The sequence below is a fragment of the Ambystoma mexicanum genome, chromosome 9 (genome assembly GCF_040938575.1).
Source record: "Ambystoma mexicanum isolate Mex_15411 chromosome 9, UKY_AmexF1_1, whole genome shotgun sequence".
In the NCBI taxonomy this organism is placed as follows: domain Eukaryota; kingdom Metazoa; phylum Chordata; class Amphibia; order Caudata; family Ambystomatidae; genus Ambystoma; species Ambystoma mexicanum.
The window spans coordinates 475,113,921-475,132,214 of record NC_090931.1 but is presented as its reverse complement, the minus strand read 5'-3'; the positions used below and the strand labels follow the sequence as shown (position 1 = coordinate 475,132,214).

The window sequence follows — 18,294 nt, the reverse complement described above, 5'->3', positions numbered from 1 at the left end:
TTCGACCCCAATGATACGGAGGTTGTTGCGCCTCGAGCGAGATTCCAAGTCCTCATTTTTCTTCTCCACCTCGAGGACGCAGTTGGACAGAGCTGTGACCTCCGAACGCAATGCCCCCAGACCGTCTTCAGCGGAGCTCACCCTGGTTTCGACCTCCGATACTCGACTGTCAGTCCTCTCAATATGAGCCTTGACGGAGGAGATAGTGCCATTCATGTCCTCATGTCGTCTAACTTCAAGTGGAGCGTGGTAAAACCCTCACGGATAAAGTCCATCATGTTCTGGGATTCTGAGGTAGCAAGGGATGAAGAGGTGGTAGGGGCCTGTTCGTGGACTTCCTCAGCCGATCTGACCGGAGTCTTCGTGAACATGTTCATGGAGCTCTGCTTTTTCCCAGCCCCCTTAGTCATTGTGACAGTGATGCGATGCAGGAGAGGTGAGGGAGAGCTGATGGCACCCTAGGCTGCGTCAGATAGGACCAGTAAAATATTGCCCCCAGGGAATCCAAGCAGAGGATCCAAGCAGCCCGTCTACGCAGTAGGCGACCGCTCGGGCCAGCGGCAGGGTATTACATACGCCCCTTGAAGATGAAAGAGGACTCAGGAAGTGTAGTTGGTTGAGGTGGTGGGTCACCCCACCTGTCCGTTGCTCCCCAGGGGGGGGTCCCAGATGAACCACTAGGAGGCCAGGGGGTCCAGGGGACGTGTTCCCGTCTAAGGAATAGGGAGATTGCGGCCACCTCCGCAGTCCGGCCCGCAGCAGGGGAGAAAGGGGCGAGATCCGAATCCCCTTGTGCGCAGATAGGGGTCTCCACTGTAGTTCACCAAGAGAGTATATGTTGCGCCCTTCACTCTGCCCTCGGGGAACCCAGGGGTTCACGTGCAAGTTTCTCGTTGTATTTGCCAAGTGGGCGAGGACACCAGCCCCTTGGGTTGGGCGCTGTGATAACCCTCGGCCTCCACGGAGGACAGTACTCGGGCCCAAGTGTCCAGTTACACCTGTAGGGGGCGAGGATGAGCGCCACTCAGCCTTGTAGCACTCACCTATAGAACAGACTGGGCATGGATTCTAGAGCAAGCAGTGTGCTTCACAGGAGGTTCCAGGTACCAAGCGGGACGTGCAGACAGGTAAATGTGCAGCCAGCACAATGTGACCTGTGGACCGGGCCCCCCAGGGCATGTATGAGTCTGACGCAGTCTAGTTCGCGCACATATATGGCAAGTGAATGTAAGCGGACCCGCGCCGCAGGGACACCTCGGTGAAGAGTGGAATGGGGTCGAGGCAGGGTCTGGGCCAGTGAGCGGCCCCCAGAGCGCTCCCCAGAGCAGTCCTCCGGACTCCAGCGCAGCCTGCAGCAAGTATGCCTGGTATGCCTTGGGGCCGCCCCGAGGGTTAATCCCAGCAGCACTGCTAGGAGTGGGTGAGGCAGTGTCTCCAGCCGGGGGCGTCCTCAGGGCCTCCCCCCTCCACGTACCTTATGGCTGCATGAAACCGGCAGCCCAGCCTGTGCTGTCGGGGGAGCGCAGTACCTGGTGTCCACTGGCGTACCGCAGCTCCACCCCGGGCGCTGAAGTTTTGTTGACGGTGGGGGGAGGCCCTCACCGAACGGCACCCCCAATGAAGCGCGGCAGTCGAGAGGAAGATCCGGGCAGCGCAGGGCAGCTGCCTCCACAAAGCAACGCCGGAGCAGCACGCCCCGGGCCACCGAACACTATCGGCGGCGTCAGTACAAGCCGGCGGTGCGCAGCCTCAGGAAATGTTCAGGCCGCCTCCAATTCTCCCACCTCCGCCCGAAGCAGTGTATGGGTGCCAGCGTCACCCGCAGGGGCAGAGTAGCGTTGTGGTCAACTGGGCGGAACAGTCTGTCGCTCCAAGGGGGCCGGGTCTTGGCGCCCAGGAGCGTCACTGCTGGGGGAAGGAGGGATGGTCACAATGGCGCCCAAAGACAGGGGTCCCCAGCCCTGTTTTTTTGTCAGGATTCGGGCCGCGGGATCCCGGGGACAGCGGCTCAATGAACGTGTCAGCTAGGGCCGGCTGCTGGATCATAACCGTGCCAAATTAGGATCCATCTGTCTGCTGTGGAGCTCGAGCTTCAGGCGACCATCTTGTTCGGCGCTCAACAGCGCCCCACTCTGCATATTTTCTTCATTTTAAAGGTACTGTACAAAGTCTGAGACAATTTACCTCTTGCTGTAGAGTTGCCTGCATCTTCTACCACTCACAAGTCTAATCAGCTTGTGGCCCTACATTTGATTCTTCATTTCTTTAAACACTTCTAAAACATTGTTCAAAGACTTTTCCATTTACCTACCAGAGGTGCTTCATCCTATATAATACTTTTGCCCATTGACTTTGGCTTAGCCTACTGTACTGAATGACACTTTCTGGGGGGATCCAAAAGTATTTGCCTGCTTAAGAATATTTGTGGTATCTTGTATGTTCTAACTAATTTAAAGGCTTATTCTAACCGACTGATAAATAAATTAATAATTGTTTATTCAAGAAACCTTGAGTGTAAGTTTATTTGAATACTTGTAACTGGAAATCTGTGTAACTCCACTACAACCCACATTGACCCCTCTTGCGATAAGCTTGGTTGCTCAACATTCTACCAAAACTGTGTAGTACAAGCTTATACTAAAGGTTGAGTTTCCTATACCTGTAGTCAGAGTTGTGTGTAGTGTTCCCAGAGTGTACTGCATACAAACGCTGCCTATCAGATACAAGTGTCAGGAAGCTTCCAGGACAAGATCATGCTCGATGAGGGCTTCTGTCGAGCAATAAGGTGGTGGGGAGTGCGCTCTCATCTGTCCAGAGGCACAGCTTTCTAGACCCCACCACACCAAGAGACGGTCACGACGGATGCCTCCGTGGAAGGATAGGCTGCTCACTCCAGAAGTCTTCACGCCATAGGCCTGTGGCTGCCGGAGGAGAAGTCGTTGCACATCGTCCTGGTGCTTCGAAGAATGTTTTGGGCCCTCAAGTCCTTCCTTCCAATCCACAACGGAAAGGTGGTGTGGGTCTTCACAGACAATACCACCACAATGTTCTACATCAGAAAGTCGTGGGGCACCAGATCCCCAGCGCTCTCCAAAGAGGCGCAGGACCTATGGGACTGGGCCGTCACCCAGGGGATGTTCATTTCATTTCATCAGGCAGCAGTAAGGAACACTGTTGCCGACTCAGCAGGGAGCTACGCTCGTGCCATGAGTGGGAACTTCATCAGGACCAAGTGAACCACCTGTTACGCAGATGGGGCAATCCCCAGATTGATATGTTTGCGACGGTGACGAACACCAAGTGCCGGAGGTCCGCCAGCAGGTTTCCCCAGCCGGGAAGCATGGGGGACGCATTCTCATTCCCCTGGGACGGCCTGTTTCTTTGTGTTGACTCCGTTGCCATTGCTTCTTCGACTCATCAATCAACTCAGACAGTCCCGGTGCAGGATGATCCTCGTTGCACCGGCGTGGCTGAGGCAGATCTCGTACCCAGACCTTCTGGACATGTCGGCTTCCCCTCTAGTCAAGCTTCCGGTGGTCGCAGTTCTCGCCAGGGAAGGAGGTGCAATTCTGCACCACGACCCAGGATCGCTGAACTTGAAGGCCTGGCTCCTGCAGGGTTAGAGTTCGGGGGCTACGATCTCTCAGCGGACTGCAAGGAGGTGCTTGCCAAGGCCAGAGCATCGCCGACTTTAAAATCCTACAGACAAAATGGAAGAAGTTCGCAGTTTGGTGCCGTGCAAAGATCGACCCTCTACGAGTCATGGCTCTGCGGGTACTAACATATTTGCTGTCGTTGGCCAAAGTTCATCTGGCGGCTATCTCCCACTACACCAGATCTCCGGGACGGTCGTCGTTATGGTCACACCAAATGGTTAAGGAGTTTGTCAAAGGCTCTTCTCTTGGTCCTACTGCCACTTTACGTGCTACCAAATCTGAAGATGGCTGACAGAGGAGGTGCTTAGGCAGAGGGCAGTATGACCCCAGAGCTCAGTGATCGGTTATTAGGAGAAAGACAGTTCAGAAATGAAACTATAACTTATTTTTTATTTACCAAGGATTTCCAGCCTGACGGGGAGTATTCATGAGCATGTGAATCCATGCCAGACCCATGCTGGAGAACAACAGTTACAGGTAAGTAACTTGTTCCTTCTAAAGAAGGCTTATTCAACAGACTGTTAAATTAATCAATAATTGTTGAATCAGTTAAGCTTGAGAGTAAGTGTTTATGTGGATACTGGTCACTGTGAATCTCTGTGTAAAAAAAACCTACAGCTCACATTGACCCCTCTTGAGATAAGCCTGGCTGCTCAGTCACTCTACCAACTTGTTTAGTACATGCTTATACCAAAGGTTGGGTTAACTATTGCCAACTGGAAAAGGCTGGTGCAGTCTCCCACAGGGTGCTGCATACAATCTTGCCTAACATCAGCATCATAGTGAGAGAAATTGCTCTAATTAATTTTATGAGCTGGGATGGAGAGCGAATCGAGTATCTACGAAAACCGTTCATTATGTCTTATAAATGTGTTTACCTTGTGATATTGCACATCTGCAATGATGTGTGATTTTAAGGATGAATGTTAACTTATTTCATACCTGTAGTGTATATTTTGTCATTTTAATGTTTTATGGTGATTATTTATAAACTGTGTGAAACGTTGATTAATCTCTAACACTACAAAATTAAATCTTCTTGGGCTGATGTTTAGAGTATACCATTTTATTTGGGGTCCTTCTCCCTTTTAAAGGCAAAGAGAGGTACCCTGGTGCTAGATAATCTTAACTGGATTAGTAGGCTTTACATGTAATTTTTGAATGGCCTCCACATTAAGATTTAATGTTCCACAGACTGTCCTCTGGTGGATTCCATTCCGAAAGCTCAACTTGGTTTCCCTCAGATTGAAACACTGAGGGAAACAGTTTTTCTCGATTTACTTGATATTCAGATATCGAGCCTCTAGGTCTCATGCTAAAGCCACAGCATGTTGAGAATGTTTCCGTATGGAACTGTAATTGCGTCAGATGTGTACATGTTGACGATGGTCTAGACTATCTTCAATTACCTTTGGTGAAAGCTATTTTCGTGGAGCAGTATGTACCTGTCCTCAAGTTTTATCTTATTGGGGATATTTTTCTTTTACCTTAATTCTAGGACCCCAAGATACATCATGACATTTTTTAAAGTAACTTGTTAGTGTTTACTATGTGTTTTGTTTTGGCAGTAGTTTTAGTTTCACTTAAGAAAGACGCCAACATATTTATTTCAAATTCAAAGGGGCATTGTTTTTTTTTTTCCTTAAATACTGAAAATACTTCCCAACTTCCCCATCACATTCTAGTACTGTCGTTATGATATGATATGATGGTTTATTTATATAGCCGCTATACAGTGTTTCAAAGTGCTTAACGACAAGGGAGGGAACAAGGCAAAATACAAACATTCTTACAGGCCATCAACAACAAGAATGTGAAATTAACTATCGTACTCGGCCTAGCAGTGTTTCAGATAGTGCAAGTGAAAAGACACGGGTAGGAAAGGAAATGCGAAACAGACAGGCTACTACCGTACTAGGTCTGACAGCATTTCTGGTGGAGCCGGAGAATAACTCAAGGTGGGGAGGGGGGGTGGGCAAAGGGGGAGAGTAACAAAACAAGCGACTTTTGTACTAGGCCTGACAACATTTCAGATAGAGCTGGAGGGTATGGTGGGGGAAATAACAAAGGAGCGATGGGAAGACACAAACAATGTAACTATCATACTAAGTCCGGAGACAATTCAGATAGAATAAGTGCACAGAAAAAAGAGGGGGAGGCGAGAAGGAGAAGGGATAAGGGAAGAGAATAAAACGGTGAAAGAGAGCAGAGAAACAGAGGGGAGAGCGAAAAACAGTTGCAGAGGTCAGTGAAACACAAATGTTGCAAGGGAACAGAAAGTAAGCAAGGATTTACACTGACGATGGGCACAGCATGATTCAGGGGCAACCTTAGTGCGAGATTCAGGAAAGGTCCAGCATGTGAGTTGAGGGGGAGAAGCCCCAAGAGTCAATGTGTCCAAAAGTCAAATCAAGCATTGGCAAAAGCCATTGATGGTGAACCTTTTGTGTGAATGAAGACCGCTCATGCAATGAGAGGGGTAGAGGAAAATATGGCGTTAATCCCCCCCCTTTCCAATGGCTGGAACGGAGGATAACCGATAACCAACCGGCAGCCCAAGTTATCATGCTGAGCGAAGCGAGGGCAGATACCAAGGGCTCCGGGCAGTTATCCCCTGTTCCAGCCACTGGAACGAGTGATTAAGGCTATTAGTAGCCCAGGCCACCAAAGCAGGATTTTCCTTTGTACAACGGGACACGTGCAGCATCCCATTGTACAAAGAAAAATCCTTTTACAAGTTGGCGGCCATGGAAAGCGAAGCGGGGCTCGGTACGGAGCCCCTTCTTCCCTTTCCTTGGCTTCCTGCGGGAACAAGGGGAAGGAGCGGAGGCATCAGTGACGCAACCACCGCCGACAAGGTAAATAGGGGGGGGGGGGTGAAGGGGCTGGAAAAAAATAATTAAGGGATGATGGGTTGTGGGGAAGATGGCGGCTGGGGAGCCTGCCGCCAGGCGGCATGGAACATGGGCTTTACCGGCGGTTCAAGCCTGCGTTCCTAGCCATCTGATTGGCTGGCTACCTCCGCCAGCGTGCGAATTACTATTCTAAACTCCAATCCTAGAATATTTGGGGAAAATGCTTGATTTTATTCTGGGTGTTCATTTGAGTAACGATAGTCGCCTTGAAACATTTTACTTGCGGACTGAGTACCATATAGAGTTGCTGAAATGCGCATGGGAAAATTACAGAATTATCCTAGCTTAAGTTGGCTAATGGACTCCTCGTATTTGGTTTTTAAATCTTTCAATCCATTAGCCATTTGATGAAGAACTTTAACGCTTGAAATATTACTGGGAGCCACTTTGGTATGAAAGTACATACATTCTGGAGAATGCAATCCAATCTTTACATTGAGGTTTTTTTTTAAATTAATACTTTTAATGTTATTGTCTAGCTTTATTTTTCTTGTTGCCTCACTTAGATAATTTTAATTGTGTTTTCACAGGCTTCTATGATTTTTCTAAGGCAAGTAATGATAATGAGCAAGAAGTAAACCTCATTGACGTTAACTTTTTCAAACAATCTAATAATGAATCCTTGATTCCCACCTTTTCAGGATTTTTGATAACTGAGAAGTGTGATTGTTACAAAGGTACTCACACATTCTATGACCCGGTGATGTTACTTAACTGATAAAAGGCTTATAAGAGTAAATGTGATGGTGCGTGGCTTGATGATACTTGGTAAAGATGAAGTTGAAGCAATCGCCAAACTAGACAAATCCACAGGTCATATTTTTTTCAGTAATTGTTACTTTTGCCACTAGTTAAGAGAAGTGCACTGTGGCTTGTTAGCAGCTGATATCAAGAGTCCACTTTAATAAAGGGAGGACCACTAAGAAATCTATAATTTCATATTTTAACAATAAAGTTTGGTGTTATAGCAAGTGAATACTTGGATCAGAACATTTTGACACATATACAAGTATGCATATTTTTCATACGCTTTGTGAGTTAGTAGGACTTTTTGGCACTTTTCTGATTGAAAAGTAAGTCTAGTGAGTACAAATGGCATTTCTAGAGTAAGCTGTGTGAGTGGGTTCACATAATCCCACACAGACATGTGCCATACAGAAGCCAGGCCAATAATTCAGTATGTGTTCATGAATGTAACTGTACTTTTTCTCCCATAGATGACAAGAAAGAGCTTGGAGCAGCAAAAAGAAGTCGCTACTATATGAAATATGGAAACCCTAACTATGGTGGCATGAAAGGAATCCTTAGCAATTCATGGTAATGGCAATATTAATTTGATTTATTTTGTTCAGTATGTGAAGAAAAATGAGTGCCATTTTTTGTGACGTGTGACGCTGCCAGGGAGGCCAGGCTGCACACTGCGGCCTAGCCCATTAACATCACCGCCGGACGTGGCAATGACGTACGGTGTCGCAACAACACCAACACCGGTGCAGCTCTGGCAAACCGCGTCTGCTGGAGCATGAGCAAATAGAGAGCCATCCACCAGCCCACTAGAGATTACAAAAATAATTATGCCCATGTTGCCCCCACTAGGCCACCAGGGATATTTTGCCAGAAAACTGGCCTCTAAAAAGGCCTTGAATAATAGATTCCAGTAAACCCTATCCAGGTCAGGGTGGAAACAGCCATAACATGCAAAAGGGGCGGGCTTACAAGTGTTTTAAGGCCTTCCTCAGCCCTTCTGGTCACACCCCCTGAAGGCCTGTAAGTAATTGGCTAAATCAGACCCCTGCTCAACCAGAAGAACAGCACTACTATAGCCAGGGCAATTATACTATCAAGACTTGACTATGGCAACTCCCTGCTCCTTGGAGCAAGCAGTAAATGTTTGAAGCGATGACAGGTTATTCAAAATAACGCTATTAGAACAATCACAGGCAAGTCAAGAAGAGACCATATCACTGGGGATAGAAAAGAGCTACATTGGCTGGCCATAGAAGAGAGAATCACATTTAAATCCCTCACCATGGTCCATTGATGCCTGTATGAGAAGGCCCCAGAATACCTAAAGAAACAGTTTAAATGGCATACACCCACCAGATGCTTAAGATCATCTAACAAAGGCCTTCTACAAATCATTCCAACAAAAAAGGCAAATGGCCTTGGCAGAGCCTTCCCTACCAGAAGCATCCAAAAATGGAATGAATTACCTCCATATTTGAAGCTTGAAACTAACTATATCCAATTCAGAAAGAATCTAAAAACACTACTGTTTAAATAGACCTTGATTTAATACATTTTCAGCACCTGCGAAGTTTGCACTACATGTAACTACTCTTTGTCCTGTCCTCTGCCACTATATGTCCCGTCTCTTTGTAAGCGCTCCGATGCCTGCGGGCTTTAACGCTATATAAATATATAATAAAAAAATAAAGTGGACAATCCTGGGAGGGAGTGGGGTATTTAAGTAGGTGCGTGCAAATGGTTGAGTGTGGGTTAGTTGGTTGAGGACAGGAAGTGGTGGTAACATCCGAGAGACCAGAGAAGGCAAGATCAAATGGAGTGCAGAGGCTACTGGAGAGAGTGGTGGGGGGGTTTGTAGAGGGTTTGTGTGTGAGAGTGTAAGGATTGTGTGGAGGTGCGATAGAGTAGGTGGTAGGAGTAGAAATAGTGGGTGTATCAGAGTAAGTAAGGAAGAGGTAGTGGGGGTGAAGGATAAGTTTGGATGTGGAATTGATAGTTAGTTGGCAGTAAAGGGCGATTAGCAAGTGGAAACATGAGTAGGGTGACGCCAGTAGTATTAAGTGATATAAAAGCTAGTAAAGAGAATAGTGTTCATCGCGGAGTAGGTATAGCAGTACAGGGAGTGTATGAATTACAGATAGTGGGAGAATAGGAATAGTGGCAGGAGAGAGAAGTTATAACAAGAAATAGCAAGAGGCAATGAAGTAGAGTTAGAGGAAGAAGGGAAGGGAAGAGAAGATAACAGCAGAGTTACACGTAGAGGCGTAGTTTGAGTTCAGATCGATAGTAAGAACAGAAGGTAGAAGACCAGATTGATCAAAGGGTGGAGGCGAAAATACACAGTAAGAGATTGGAGGGACAGTAGTACGGTGGGAGGGGAACATCTGTTGAGACCAGTGTAGAAAATGGCTGGTTCAGAACAGGCGTGAGCAATAGAAGTGTGATACCGGATGAAAGAAGGCACCATTCCTAGCTGTAAGGAATGCATGGTATCAACAGAAAGACGGACACAAGTGGCCACAGTTCAAGGGTGTTTATTGAACTTCAGTTGGGTTTGAAAAACGCCATCTAAAATCTAAAGATGGGATCAATCTACGACCATCAAATAATAAGAACACAGTCCTAGTGGTGTCTTGTCAAAATACAAGGGCCTTTATTAATAAACCTATTGCCCGTCCTTACCTCTAAATACAAATAGTGTGGGAAACAATGTTATGAAAACAAAAGTGTTCAAGAAATAATATGTCAGGATATTCAAGCCGTTGGCTTCTCGTCCACATTTTTTTTAGCACGGGACAAGGCGGCACACTCAAGCTTAGCACAGTCTCTGGATTCTTTAGCACAAGGGTGCAGTTCAAAAATTCAACATCATAGCCTTCTGTGCCAAAGTCTCTTTGCCATTCAAAGTCTCTTCTTTCAGAGGGCCTGATGCAACAAACAATAAAGCTACTTTCCTTTTAGTATTTCACATATACTCGATTTTCTTAGGTGATTTACTATTCACGTTGGATCCCCCACCGCCAAGTTCAGATCCACTTTAACACAATGTTGTCAGGATTTTCACATATCCAATTTTTCGGGTGATACACTGTTCACCCTGGATCCCCCCCTCTGCCGGGCTCAGATCCACTTTGACACAAAATCTTCGATCAGTCTCCCTGTGCCGGGCTTTAATTTGTCTAGTTGTAACACAACCTTGCTTTACCAAAAAGATTTCAGTTGATCTCCCCAACTTTTATATTCTTTGCCATCAACTTTCTTTACTGTAACTTTCTTCACTGTATCAATATCGAAGACTTTCGATTGTGCACAGGATTTAGCTTGACCCGTCGCAGGACCACTTCGATTCACCAGATCTCCCTCTTCTGGGCTCAGATCCACTTTTATTCACAATTCTTTCTCTCCCTTTCACTTTTGCCACCTCTCAGCTGGATACCTTACAGAGACCTTCGAATAAGCACACACACGGTGCTGGACAACTCTGTCAAAGGTATTGTATATTGGTGTCAAAGTTCAATCACTCATCTGCAACTTTACTCGCGTCGGTTATCACACGCGTTTCACACAATGTTCGTTGTAGCATTCGCCATACAATGTTGCCTCTTGCAACCTTGACTTCAACACAGACCGGTCTTGTATCGGCCTCCCCAACTAACCAGTTGTGTTGCTTTCACTGACACTGCTTTGTTGTTGAAACCAGGGACAGTACTATGGCAGCTGGCGATTCTCTCCAACTTGATTATCAACGTGGGAGGGCCCCCTGGTACCTCCGACACACAGTGCAGGATTCTTCAGCCTGTTTTCCTGGTCTTATGTTTTTCTATTCTCGAGGCTTTGTGAAAGTAACGGTTCCTTGTCGAAAAGGTCAAGGGAACTTCCCTCCTTGCGATCCCCTTTAGTTTTATCGTCTTTTCCTCGTGTTAAACTGCTATCTTGGAACTGCTGTTTTCTTGTGTGCTTTGCCTCGCTCAGTGTGCTCTCATGCTCTGCCTTTTATCCGTTTGGGTAAGTGTAATGGAAGTCAGGTGTGTGTGATGGTCAGTAATTGCCTGACCTTGCCTCACCATTGTTTTGGGACATGTCAGGTATGCGGCTCAGGTGTTAGTCCATTTTCTCTCATAACGAGCTGCCCGTGATAAAGTGTTTGTTTTTTTAAAATGGGGGTGGGAGGGGAGTTGAGTTCCTAAATATCCTACCTGGTAGGAGGGGGTAGGGGTGCTACCAGGAAGGGGATACCGCAACTCGCCATCTGGTGTCCCACTCCCCGAAGACCCCTCATCCAAGTGATCCTCCCGCACTTGTCCACCCCCAGGAACTGGATCCAAAAGCAATGGGCGTGTCCTGGCCACCTGGATGACAGATCCCCAGGGACTAGCGGGTGAGACACCTTCTGGTTTCTCACACAGCTCCCCAAGACCACTAAGTGAGATAGGCCAGGGAAAGACTAGAAGACCCCTATGCAGTCAGGTAGCCACTGTATTAGGGCAAACGCCATTAGCCCCAGGAAAAACAGACAGTTTGGGTCACCTGGGGGTAGTACGAACATCCCTTTATGGACGCCTGGGCAAAGGAGGAGTGGAAGGAAACTAAAGAGCTAGTGCGGTATGGTCCTAGTGCCAAGTTCCCAACGGACCCCAGTGGGCTGAAAGATATCCCATCAGACCCACAGCCAACCTCTCTGTAATTCCAAATTAACACTCTTGCCATCTGAGTCTCTGTGGTTATTTGTGGTGAGCCGCTCCGTCAGACCTATTTTTTGACTGGAACATCATCAATGGCCCTCCTCCATTGTGCCCTAAACTCAACACTTGCTTTCTAAAGAAAACCTAAAGCTGGGGGCTAAATAATGAGAAATTATTCAGAAACAACCGAGAAATCTAGGCAAAGGGACTTGGCTTCAGGAGTCCTCTGTTTGGCCACTTGAGACATGTGACTTGATCAGTACAGTTTCGATTTGATAGAGCTGTTGATCTCATATGCCAGCTGTTGAATGTGAATATGGTTCTTAAGCTTGTGACTGGTCATACCTGAATGGCTGCAACAAGATTTCATTTGGGACTGTGTGAATTGTGATGAGACATAGCGATGTATACTAACTTCTGGTTATGGAGATTTCTGAAGAGGTAGGGCTTACGAACTCTATGAAATGTCTTCAAATTCTGAGATGTGGAGTGAGTAACCTTTCTAGCACTGGGCTATCGAGTCACCCGCTTTGAATAGTCCCCAACACGTAGCTGAGAATACTTGGTTACAGGTTTAACATTTAGTAGCAAAAAGACTGTAGAACTATGGGCTGCTTATTCACTTTATTTTGCACCATTTGCCCCATAGCCAATGAGATGGAGTGCATGTTGTGCCTCGAGGTCTTCTTGTGTAAATGGCTATTTTCATTGAACGTTTTCGCCTTCATTTCTACATAATTCATTCAACATTGTTCTTACAAATAATACAACTTTCATGTGTTTTTACTACATTCCTATTTTTTTCCCTTAGGAATTTATGGCCTCTTGCTGGTTTAGAGTACATCTCCGGGTTTGTGCTTGGGTACCTTTTCATAATTGCCCTCCCCTGATGGTGCCTTGCCTTGTTCTAGATGTTGGGGTTGTGGCAACGTAGGAGTGCAGCTAATGCTATCTGCTACATGATGCGAGTATCCAATGCTTTGGTAGTCAGGCCTTCTATGCTCTTGACAGGGACTGTTAGGCAAGAATTGATGTAGTAACCCTGTGGGAGACTACACAACCCTTGTCCTCTTGGTATTAGGTAACCCACCTTTCGGTAGAGGCTTGTACTAGACAATTTGGTAGTGTGACTGAGCAGCCAGGCTTATCTCAAGAGGGGTAAATGTGAGCTGTATAGCCGTAGCAATGAAATCCACAAATGCAAGTAGCCAAGTAACACTTATACTCAAGGTTTGTAGTTATAAATAATTATTTATTTGATATGATACGATGGGTTATTTATTACGCACTTAATACCCAGATGTTTGTAAGCGCGAACCCGGGTATCTAAACTGTGTTGCTCCGTGTCGTCTTGCGAACACATTGCTGATGAGCTATTCTGCTGAGACTATTTAACAGCACTTTTTTAATATTTTTTTTTTAAAGGGCAATGTATGTAACAATCAAACTTTAAAACACTTTTCAACACAAAGCTAGTAGGTACTCTTAAGAGAGGCTTCTTTAAAAAAAAAAACAACTCTTTAGGTAGCTTGACAGTACAACAGAGAACAATCAGCAGTACATGAGCAATCATCACACAAGAAGGCATACAGTCTGGCATTGCGACATCGCATGGCCATGGTAACGCGACTCATGAGCTTTTCCTAAGGGGAGAAGAGATGGCAATGGGTCAGATAGACCAATCAGACAGGGTTTTGCGAAGGGAGTGGAGGGTCATCAGTGTCATTTTCATCTTTGCTGGGAGAGGAGAGCAAGTAAGATCAGAGGGGGGTCCAGATATTTCTGGGTCTACTCTCCACCGGCAGCAGGCTTGCCCAGCGCTCCTCAGTGTCAGAAGCCCAAGTGACAGGACAGGGCCATTGATTGAGAGTGGGAGCACTAGGGCGCAACCAGAGTAGGATACAGCGAGCCGCAAGGAGCATGCGCAATGCAGCCAATTTCTTGTCGCGACCCATGTGGGGAACTCATGAAAGAGGCCGCAAACGGGGAAATGGTGATAGTGAGTTCAAGTATTTGCAAGATGGTCGTGCACACCTCCCTCCAGAACGGGGAGAGGTTCGGGCAGGACCAAAGCATATGTATGTAATCTGCATTACCTGTCTTATATCTGGGTTATTTAGAAAGATGATAAATCAACATACAATGCAGTCTTACAGGGGTGTAGTGGTAACTGTGGAGAATTCTGAATTGGATTAACTTGAATCTGGAGTTGAAGGAGACTTCTTGATTGTGGGCACACATCGACTCCCAAAGTTGGTCTGTTATTTTGACGCTCAGGTCCCTCCCCATGTCTCCCTGAGCCCCTCCCATGAGTGGTCCATTCTGTTCAAGAGTAGGGCATATAGTCTGGAAACCCCTCCCCTGGAGGCACTACCCAACATGATCTCAGCTAGCAAGGAATCATCGGGAGGGATCGAGTGGAAAAATAGGTCATCTGCTCTTGAGAGACCGGCGTAGCCCCGTGTACTCAAGCCAGCGGGAAGGGCAGTCCTTGCAAGGATTCTGGTAAATCCGCCATTCAGTTAAGGTCACCATGGTGAATGAATCCCGGATTATGGCAAGGCCCTCATTAACCCAGTGTGGAACTGTTGTGGCTTCCACACGAGGGGAGTCGGGTAGATAGTTCAACAAGGGAAAGCCACCATGGAATGGGCGTGTGGTGCCTGTCTTTTTCCATATTTTGTGCCATGCCATAGATGTGGATCCAGTGGGATCCATAGGAGCTAGGGTAGGACTCTGGGAAGGGAGAACCAAGTAGTAGATATCCAACTCACCAGCCGCCATGCGCTAGAGTTCAACATGGGGGAGAATCCGTATGAATCAAACCAGAAGGCCGCTTTGAACGACTCCCAGAGGGTGGCGTGAGATTCCACCGACCCAGTGTTAAATAAAAATAAATTGTCGATACTAGCCCCAAGTTCAGATTTGAAAACTGTATCAAGTAAGGCTTGCGGCTTCAGCCTCCATGTGCGTGTCCCTCCGGTGGCTTCCCCCCACTTCAATGAGATTGTGACAGGAGCGTGGTCAGAGAAGGTTCTAGGAAGGATGGTCATCTGTACAATAGTTCTCGTGAGAATGCTAGAGACTAGCCATCTGTCTATACATGAGTGCGAGTCATGAACAGATGAGTAAAAGGAGAAGGCTCGGGAGTCAAGGTGGATCAGCCTCCATGCGTCGACCACTCCTAGCTGCGACTGCATCTCAATTATGGTTTTATCGGCTTCAGTGAGGTGGCGAGGCCTGGTGCCAGAACAAACAAAGTCTCCAACCCACAGTACAGGTATGATGGGGAAGCCAGCCAATAGGGCGTAAAGATGGGAATACAATTTGGGATCATCTACATTGGGGCTGTAGACATTCAGGAGAACTACTTCCCTAACCAGGAGTGAGCCGAATAGTAGTATGTAGCATCCCATGGGATCAGTGTGTGTGGCTTTGGGGCCAAATTTAAGAGACTTATGGAGTAGGATCATGACCCCCCGGTTTTGAATGGAATATTTAGTGCAATAACGCTGGGAACCGCATGACCGAGCAAACCCCTTGCATCCTTTAGCCATTGCATGGGTTTCTTGTAAAAAAGTATCTTCACTTTGTGACATTCACGTTCGACATACAGTTGTATTTTACGCATTTGGTTGGGTTGCCCAGCCCCCTGATATTCCAACTCATACAAACTATATGTTCATCCACCATAAAGACGGGAGGACCGGATCTGTAGAGACATGTCCAGGTAGGGACATGCTTCAAGGATTACCATCCAGACTGGAGGGAGTGAAATCCTGATATAATTGTCTTGTAAGTGTCGAGGTGCTCGAGTCCTCGGGTGCGTGTCAAGCTGTTGTTCAAACATTATACCCTTACCCCACTCCTAATTAGGGGGGGTGATACCCCAATTAACCATCAACCCAACTGAAACTGTAGCAACACTGCCTGAGGCGCTGTGCGTAAGCCGGTGACGGCTGTTACTCCGACATTGAGCGAGATATAAACATATTGTGGTACACAATTCAGATCATAGCACAAAGGATATGAGAAATCATAGGTGCAAATAAAGCTGGACTGGAATTCTCTCAACAAAACTGATACATTGCAGGAAAAAGGTAAGTAGGTGGCGGCAGAGCCGCCCATCCGGGTGCATGTAGGAGGCTTTCAGCACGGGAGAGACCAGGAGGCATCCCTGGGGTGATACAGGCCAGTAGTCAGCCTGGAAAATGGTCATCGAATTTGGAGGCTTCCTCTGGGATGGTGAAGAAGAAAACTCTGTCCGAATGTTCAATTCTTAATTTTGCAGTGTATAGCATGGAGTATTTGACCCTCAGGTCTCACAGCTTTTTCTTAACGGCCATGAAGGTTTTGTGTTCCTGCTGAATAGCCACTGAGAAGTCCTGGTACAGGTGGACCCTGGCAGGGCGAAGCATCATGTCGCCCTTGGCTCTCGCAGCACGCAACAGAGCATCCCTGTCTCAGTAATTTAATACTCTTGCAATTATAGGACGAGGGGTAAGCACCTGGTTTGGGCTTAGCGGCCAATGATAGATGGGCCCGTTCAATAGCGAACTGAGGTGCGAGTTTAGGGGAATCTAGTAAGGCGAGAAGGAAGTGCTTCACATATTCTTCCATAGGGCTGTCTATTTTGTCCTCTGGCATGCCAATGATGCGCAGGTTGTTCTGCCTGGAGCGTGATTCTAAGTCCTTTTTGCTAACCGTTTGGACCTGCCTCGACAACGTAGCCACTTCTGTCCGTAGTGCACCAATATCGCCTTCCGGCAATCCGACCCTGGATTCCACCTCTGTCACCCTGGTGTCCGTCTTCTCCATCCTGGCTTTGATTGAGCTGATAGTTCTGCTCATATCGTCTTGTTTCGAGTGGAAGGCAGTGAACCCTTCCTGCATGTATTCAATCATTTTCTGAAGTTCTGTGGGTTCAGAAGGTCCTGCCTGGGGGGAATTCCGCTTCAGACGTGGCTTCGTATGGTGTTGGCGCTGCCTTAGTGAACATATTCATGGAGCTTTGCTTTTTGCTGGCTCCTTTGGTCATGGCTGCACCGGGGGTCTGCGATGTCGCTGAAGTGCACAGCGATCGGCGATAACGTTTGGAGGAGGGGGTCCTTGATACCTTCTGCAATAGCCTGAAGTTGGAGAAGAGTCTTCAGGCGATGCACCCAAGTGGTTGAGAAGGTACAGGGCTTGGGGTCTCAGAGTAGCTGTAGGGATGGCCTGGATAAAATGCAGAGATGCAGAGGTATTAGATGGCAAGCATGCATGGTTCAGAGCACCTGGTAAGCGAGCTTGATGAGCAGAGAGTATCCCCTTTCAAATATGTAGCCTGAATGTTAGGGGAGGCCAGGTTGCAATCCGGCTGAGTCTGGCGGGCCAGCTGTGTGCAGCCAGAGGTTGCAGGGCGTTCGTGCTGGTTGCGGGGGCCGTCAACCGGCACCTTAAGGATATTACAGCAAGGGCATTAATGTAGGGCATCACCATAGTAACTTGTGTGTGGTGGTGTAAATACCCAGCAGGTTGAGAACCGCAAAGACTAGAGTGGGTTGTGTTCTCCCCGTATGCCCAAAGTTGCTCCAGGATCCTGGGTTGTGGTACGGGAGATTGAGGTGTCTTGGATGCGTAGTCTTTAGTTCCAGGTACCTGGTAGGCAGCAGCGGTACAAGGAGCTGTGTGGTAAAAGAAGAAAGTGACCCGTTTGCACTGCCCAGTGGCAGGAGAGAAAGTGTAGACTACCACAGCAGAGCTCCATCACCCCTGCGAGGACCAAGGGGGGTGGCCGCCGCACCAGCCCTTTAGGCCCCGGTCCCATGAGAGGGACAGTCTGAGAGGCGGATGATAGCTTTGGAGGACCGCCATCTAGTTCAGGTAAACATAGGAAGGGAGATGATGAGCGGGGCCCCCCAGGCACCCGAAGTCCGGTGTTCGCGCCTTATGTAAGGACAAGCGTACCGATAGAAGGGCAGGGGGGGAGGGTCTTTGTAACTAAGGACGTGGACAGGGGTGTGTAGGCCGCACCAAGTCTTCCAACAGTACTGCTGTGGGGGCGAGTTTACCATGAGTGCAGCCCCGCATTATGGGAGGGCCGGTGCCAGTTGTTCAAAAGCACACACGGTATGCTGCCCAGATGTCAGTTGTTCCTCTGTCTCCCACGTGGCACGGTGGCTGGAATACTCCACGCAGGGGAACGGGCCAGGCCGCAGCGTCCCTTGTGCTAGTGGTGGCACGGCCCCGATGCCAGGCTGGTTAAAAGGGGAGCAACTCCTCAGCTCCTTGGGCAGGCTGTGTCAAGGAGGT

At 47.7% G+C, this 18,294-nt stretch overlaps 1 protein-coding gene across 2 annotated transcripts in view; it reads left to right on the top strand.

Moving 5' to 3' along the window:
• Positions 1-18,294, top strand: part of NCBP3 (nuclear cap binding subunit 3) — a 552,095-nt gene that overhangs the window by 273,849 nt on the left and 259,952 nt on the right. For both annotated transcript variants that reach the window (XM_069615023.1, XM_069615024.1), the window contains one exon: positions 7,789-7,888. In XM_069615023.1, the coding sequence (XP_069471124.1) occupies positions 7,789-7,888 (100 nt within the window). The remainder of the gene's footprint in view (positions 1-7,788; positions 7,889-18,294) is intronic.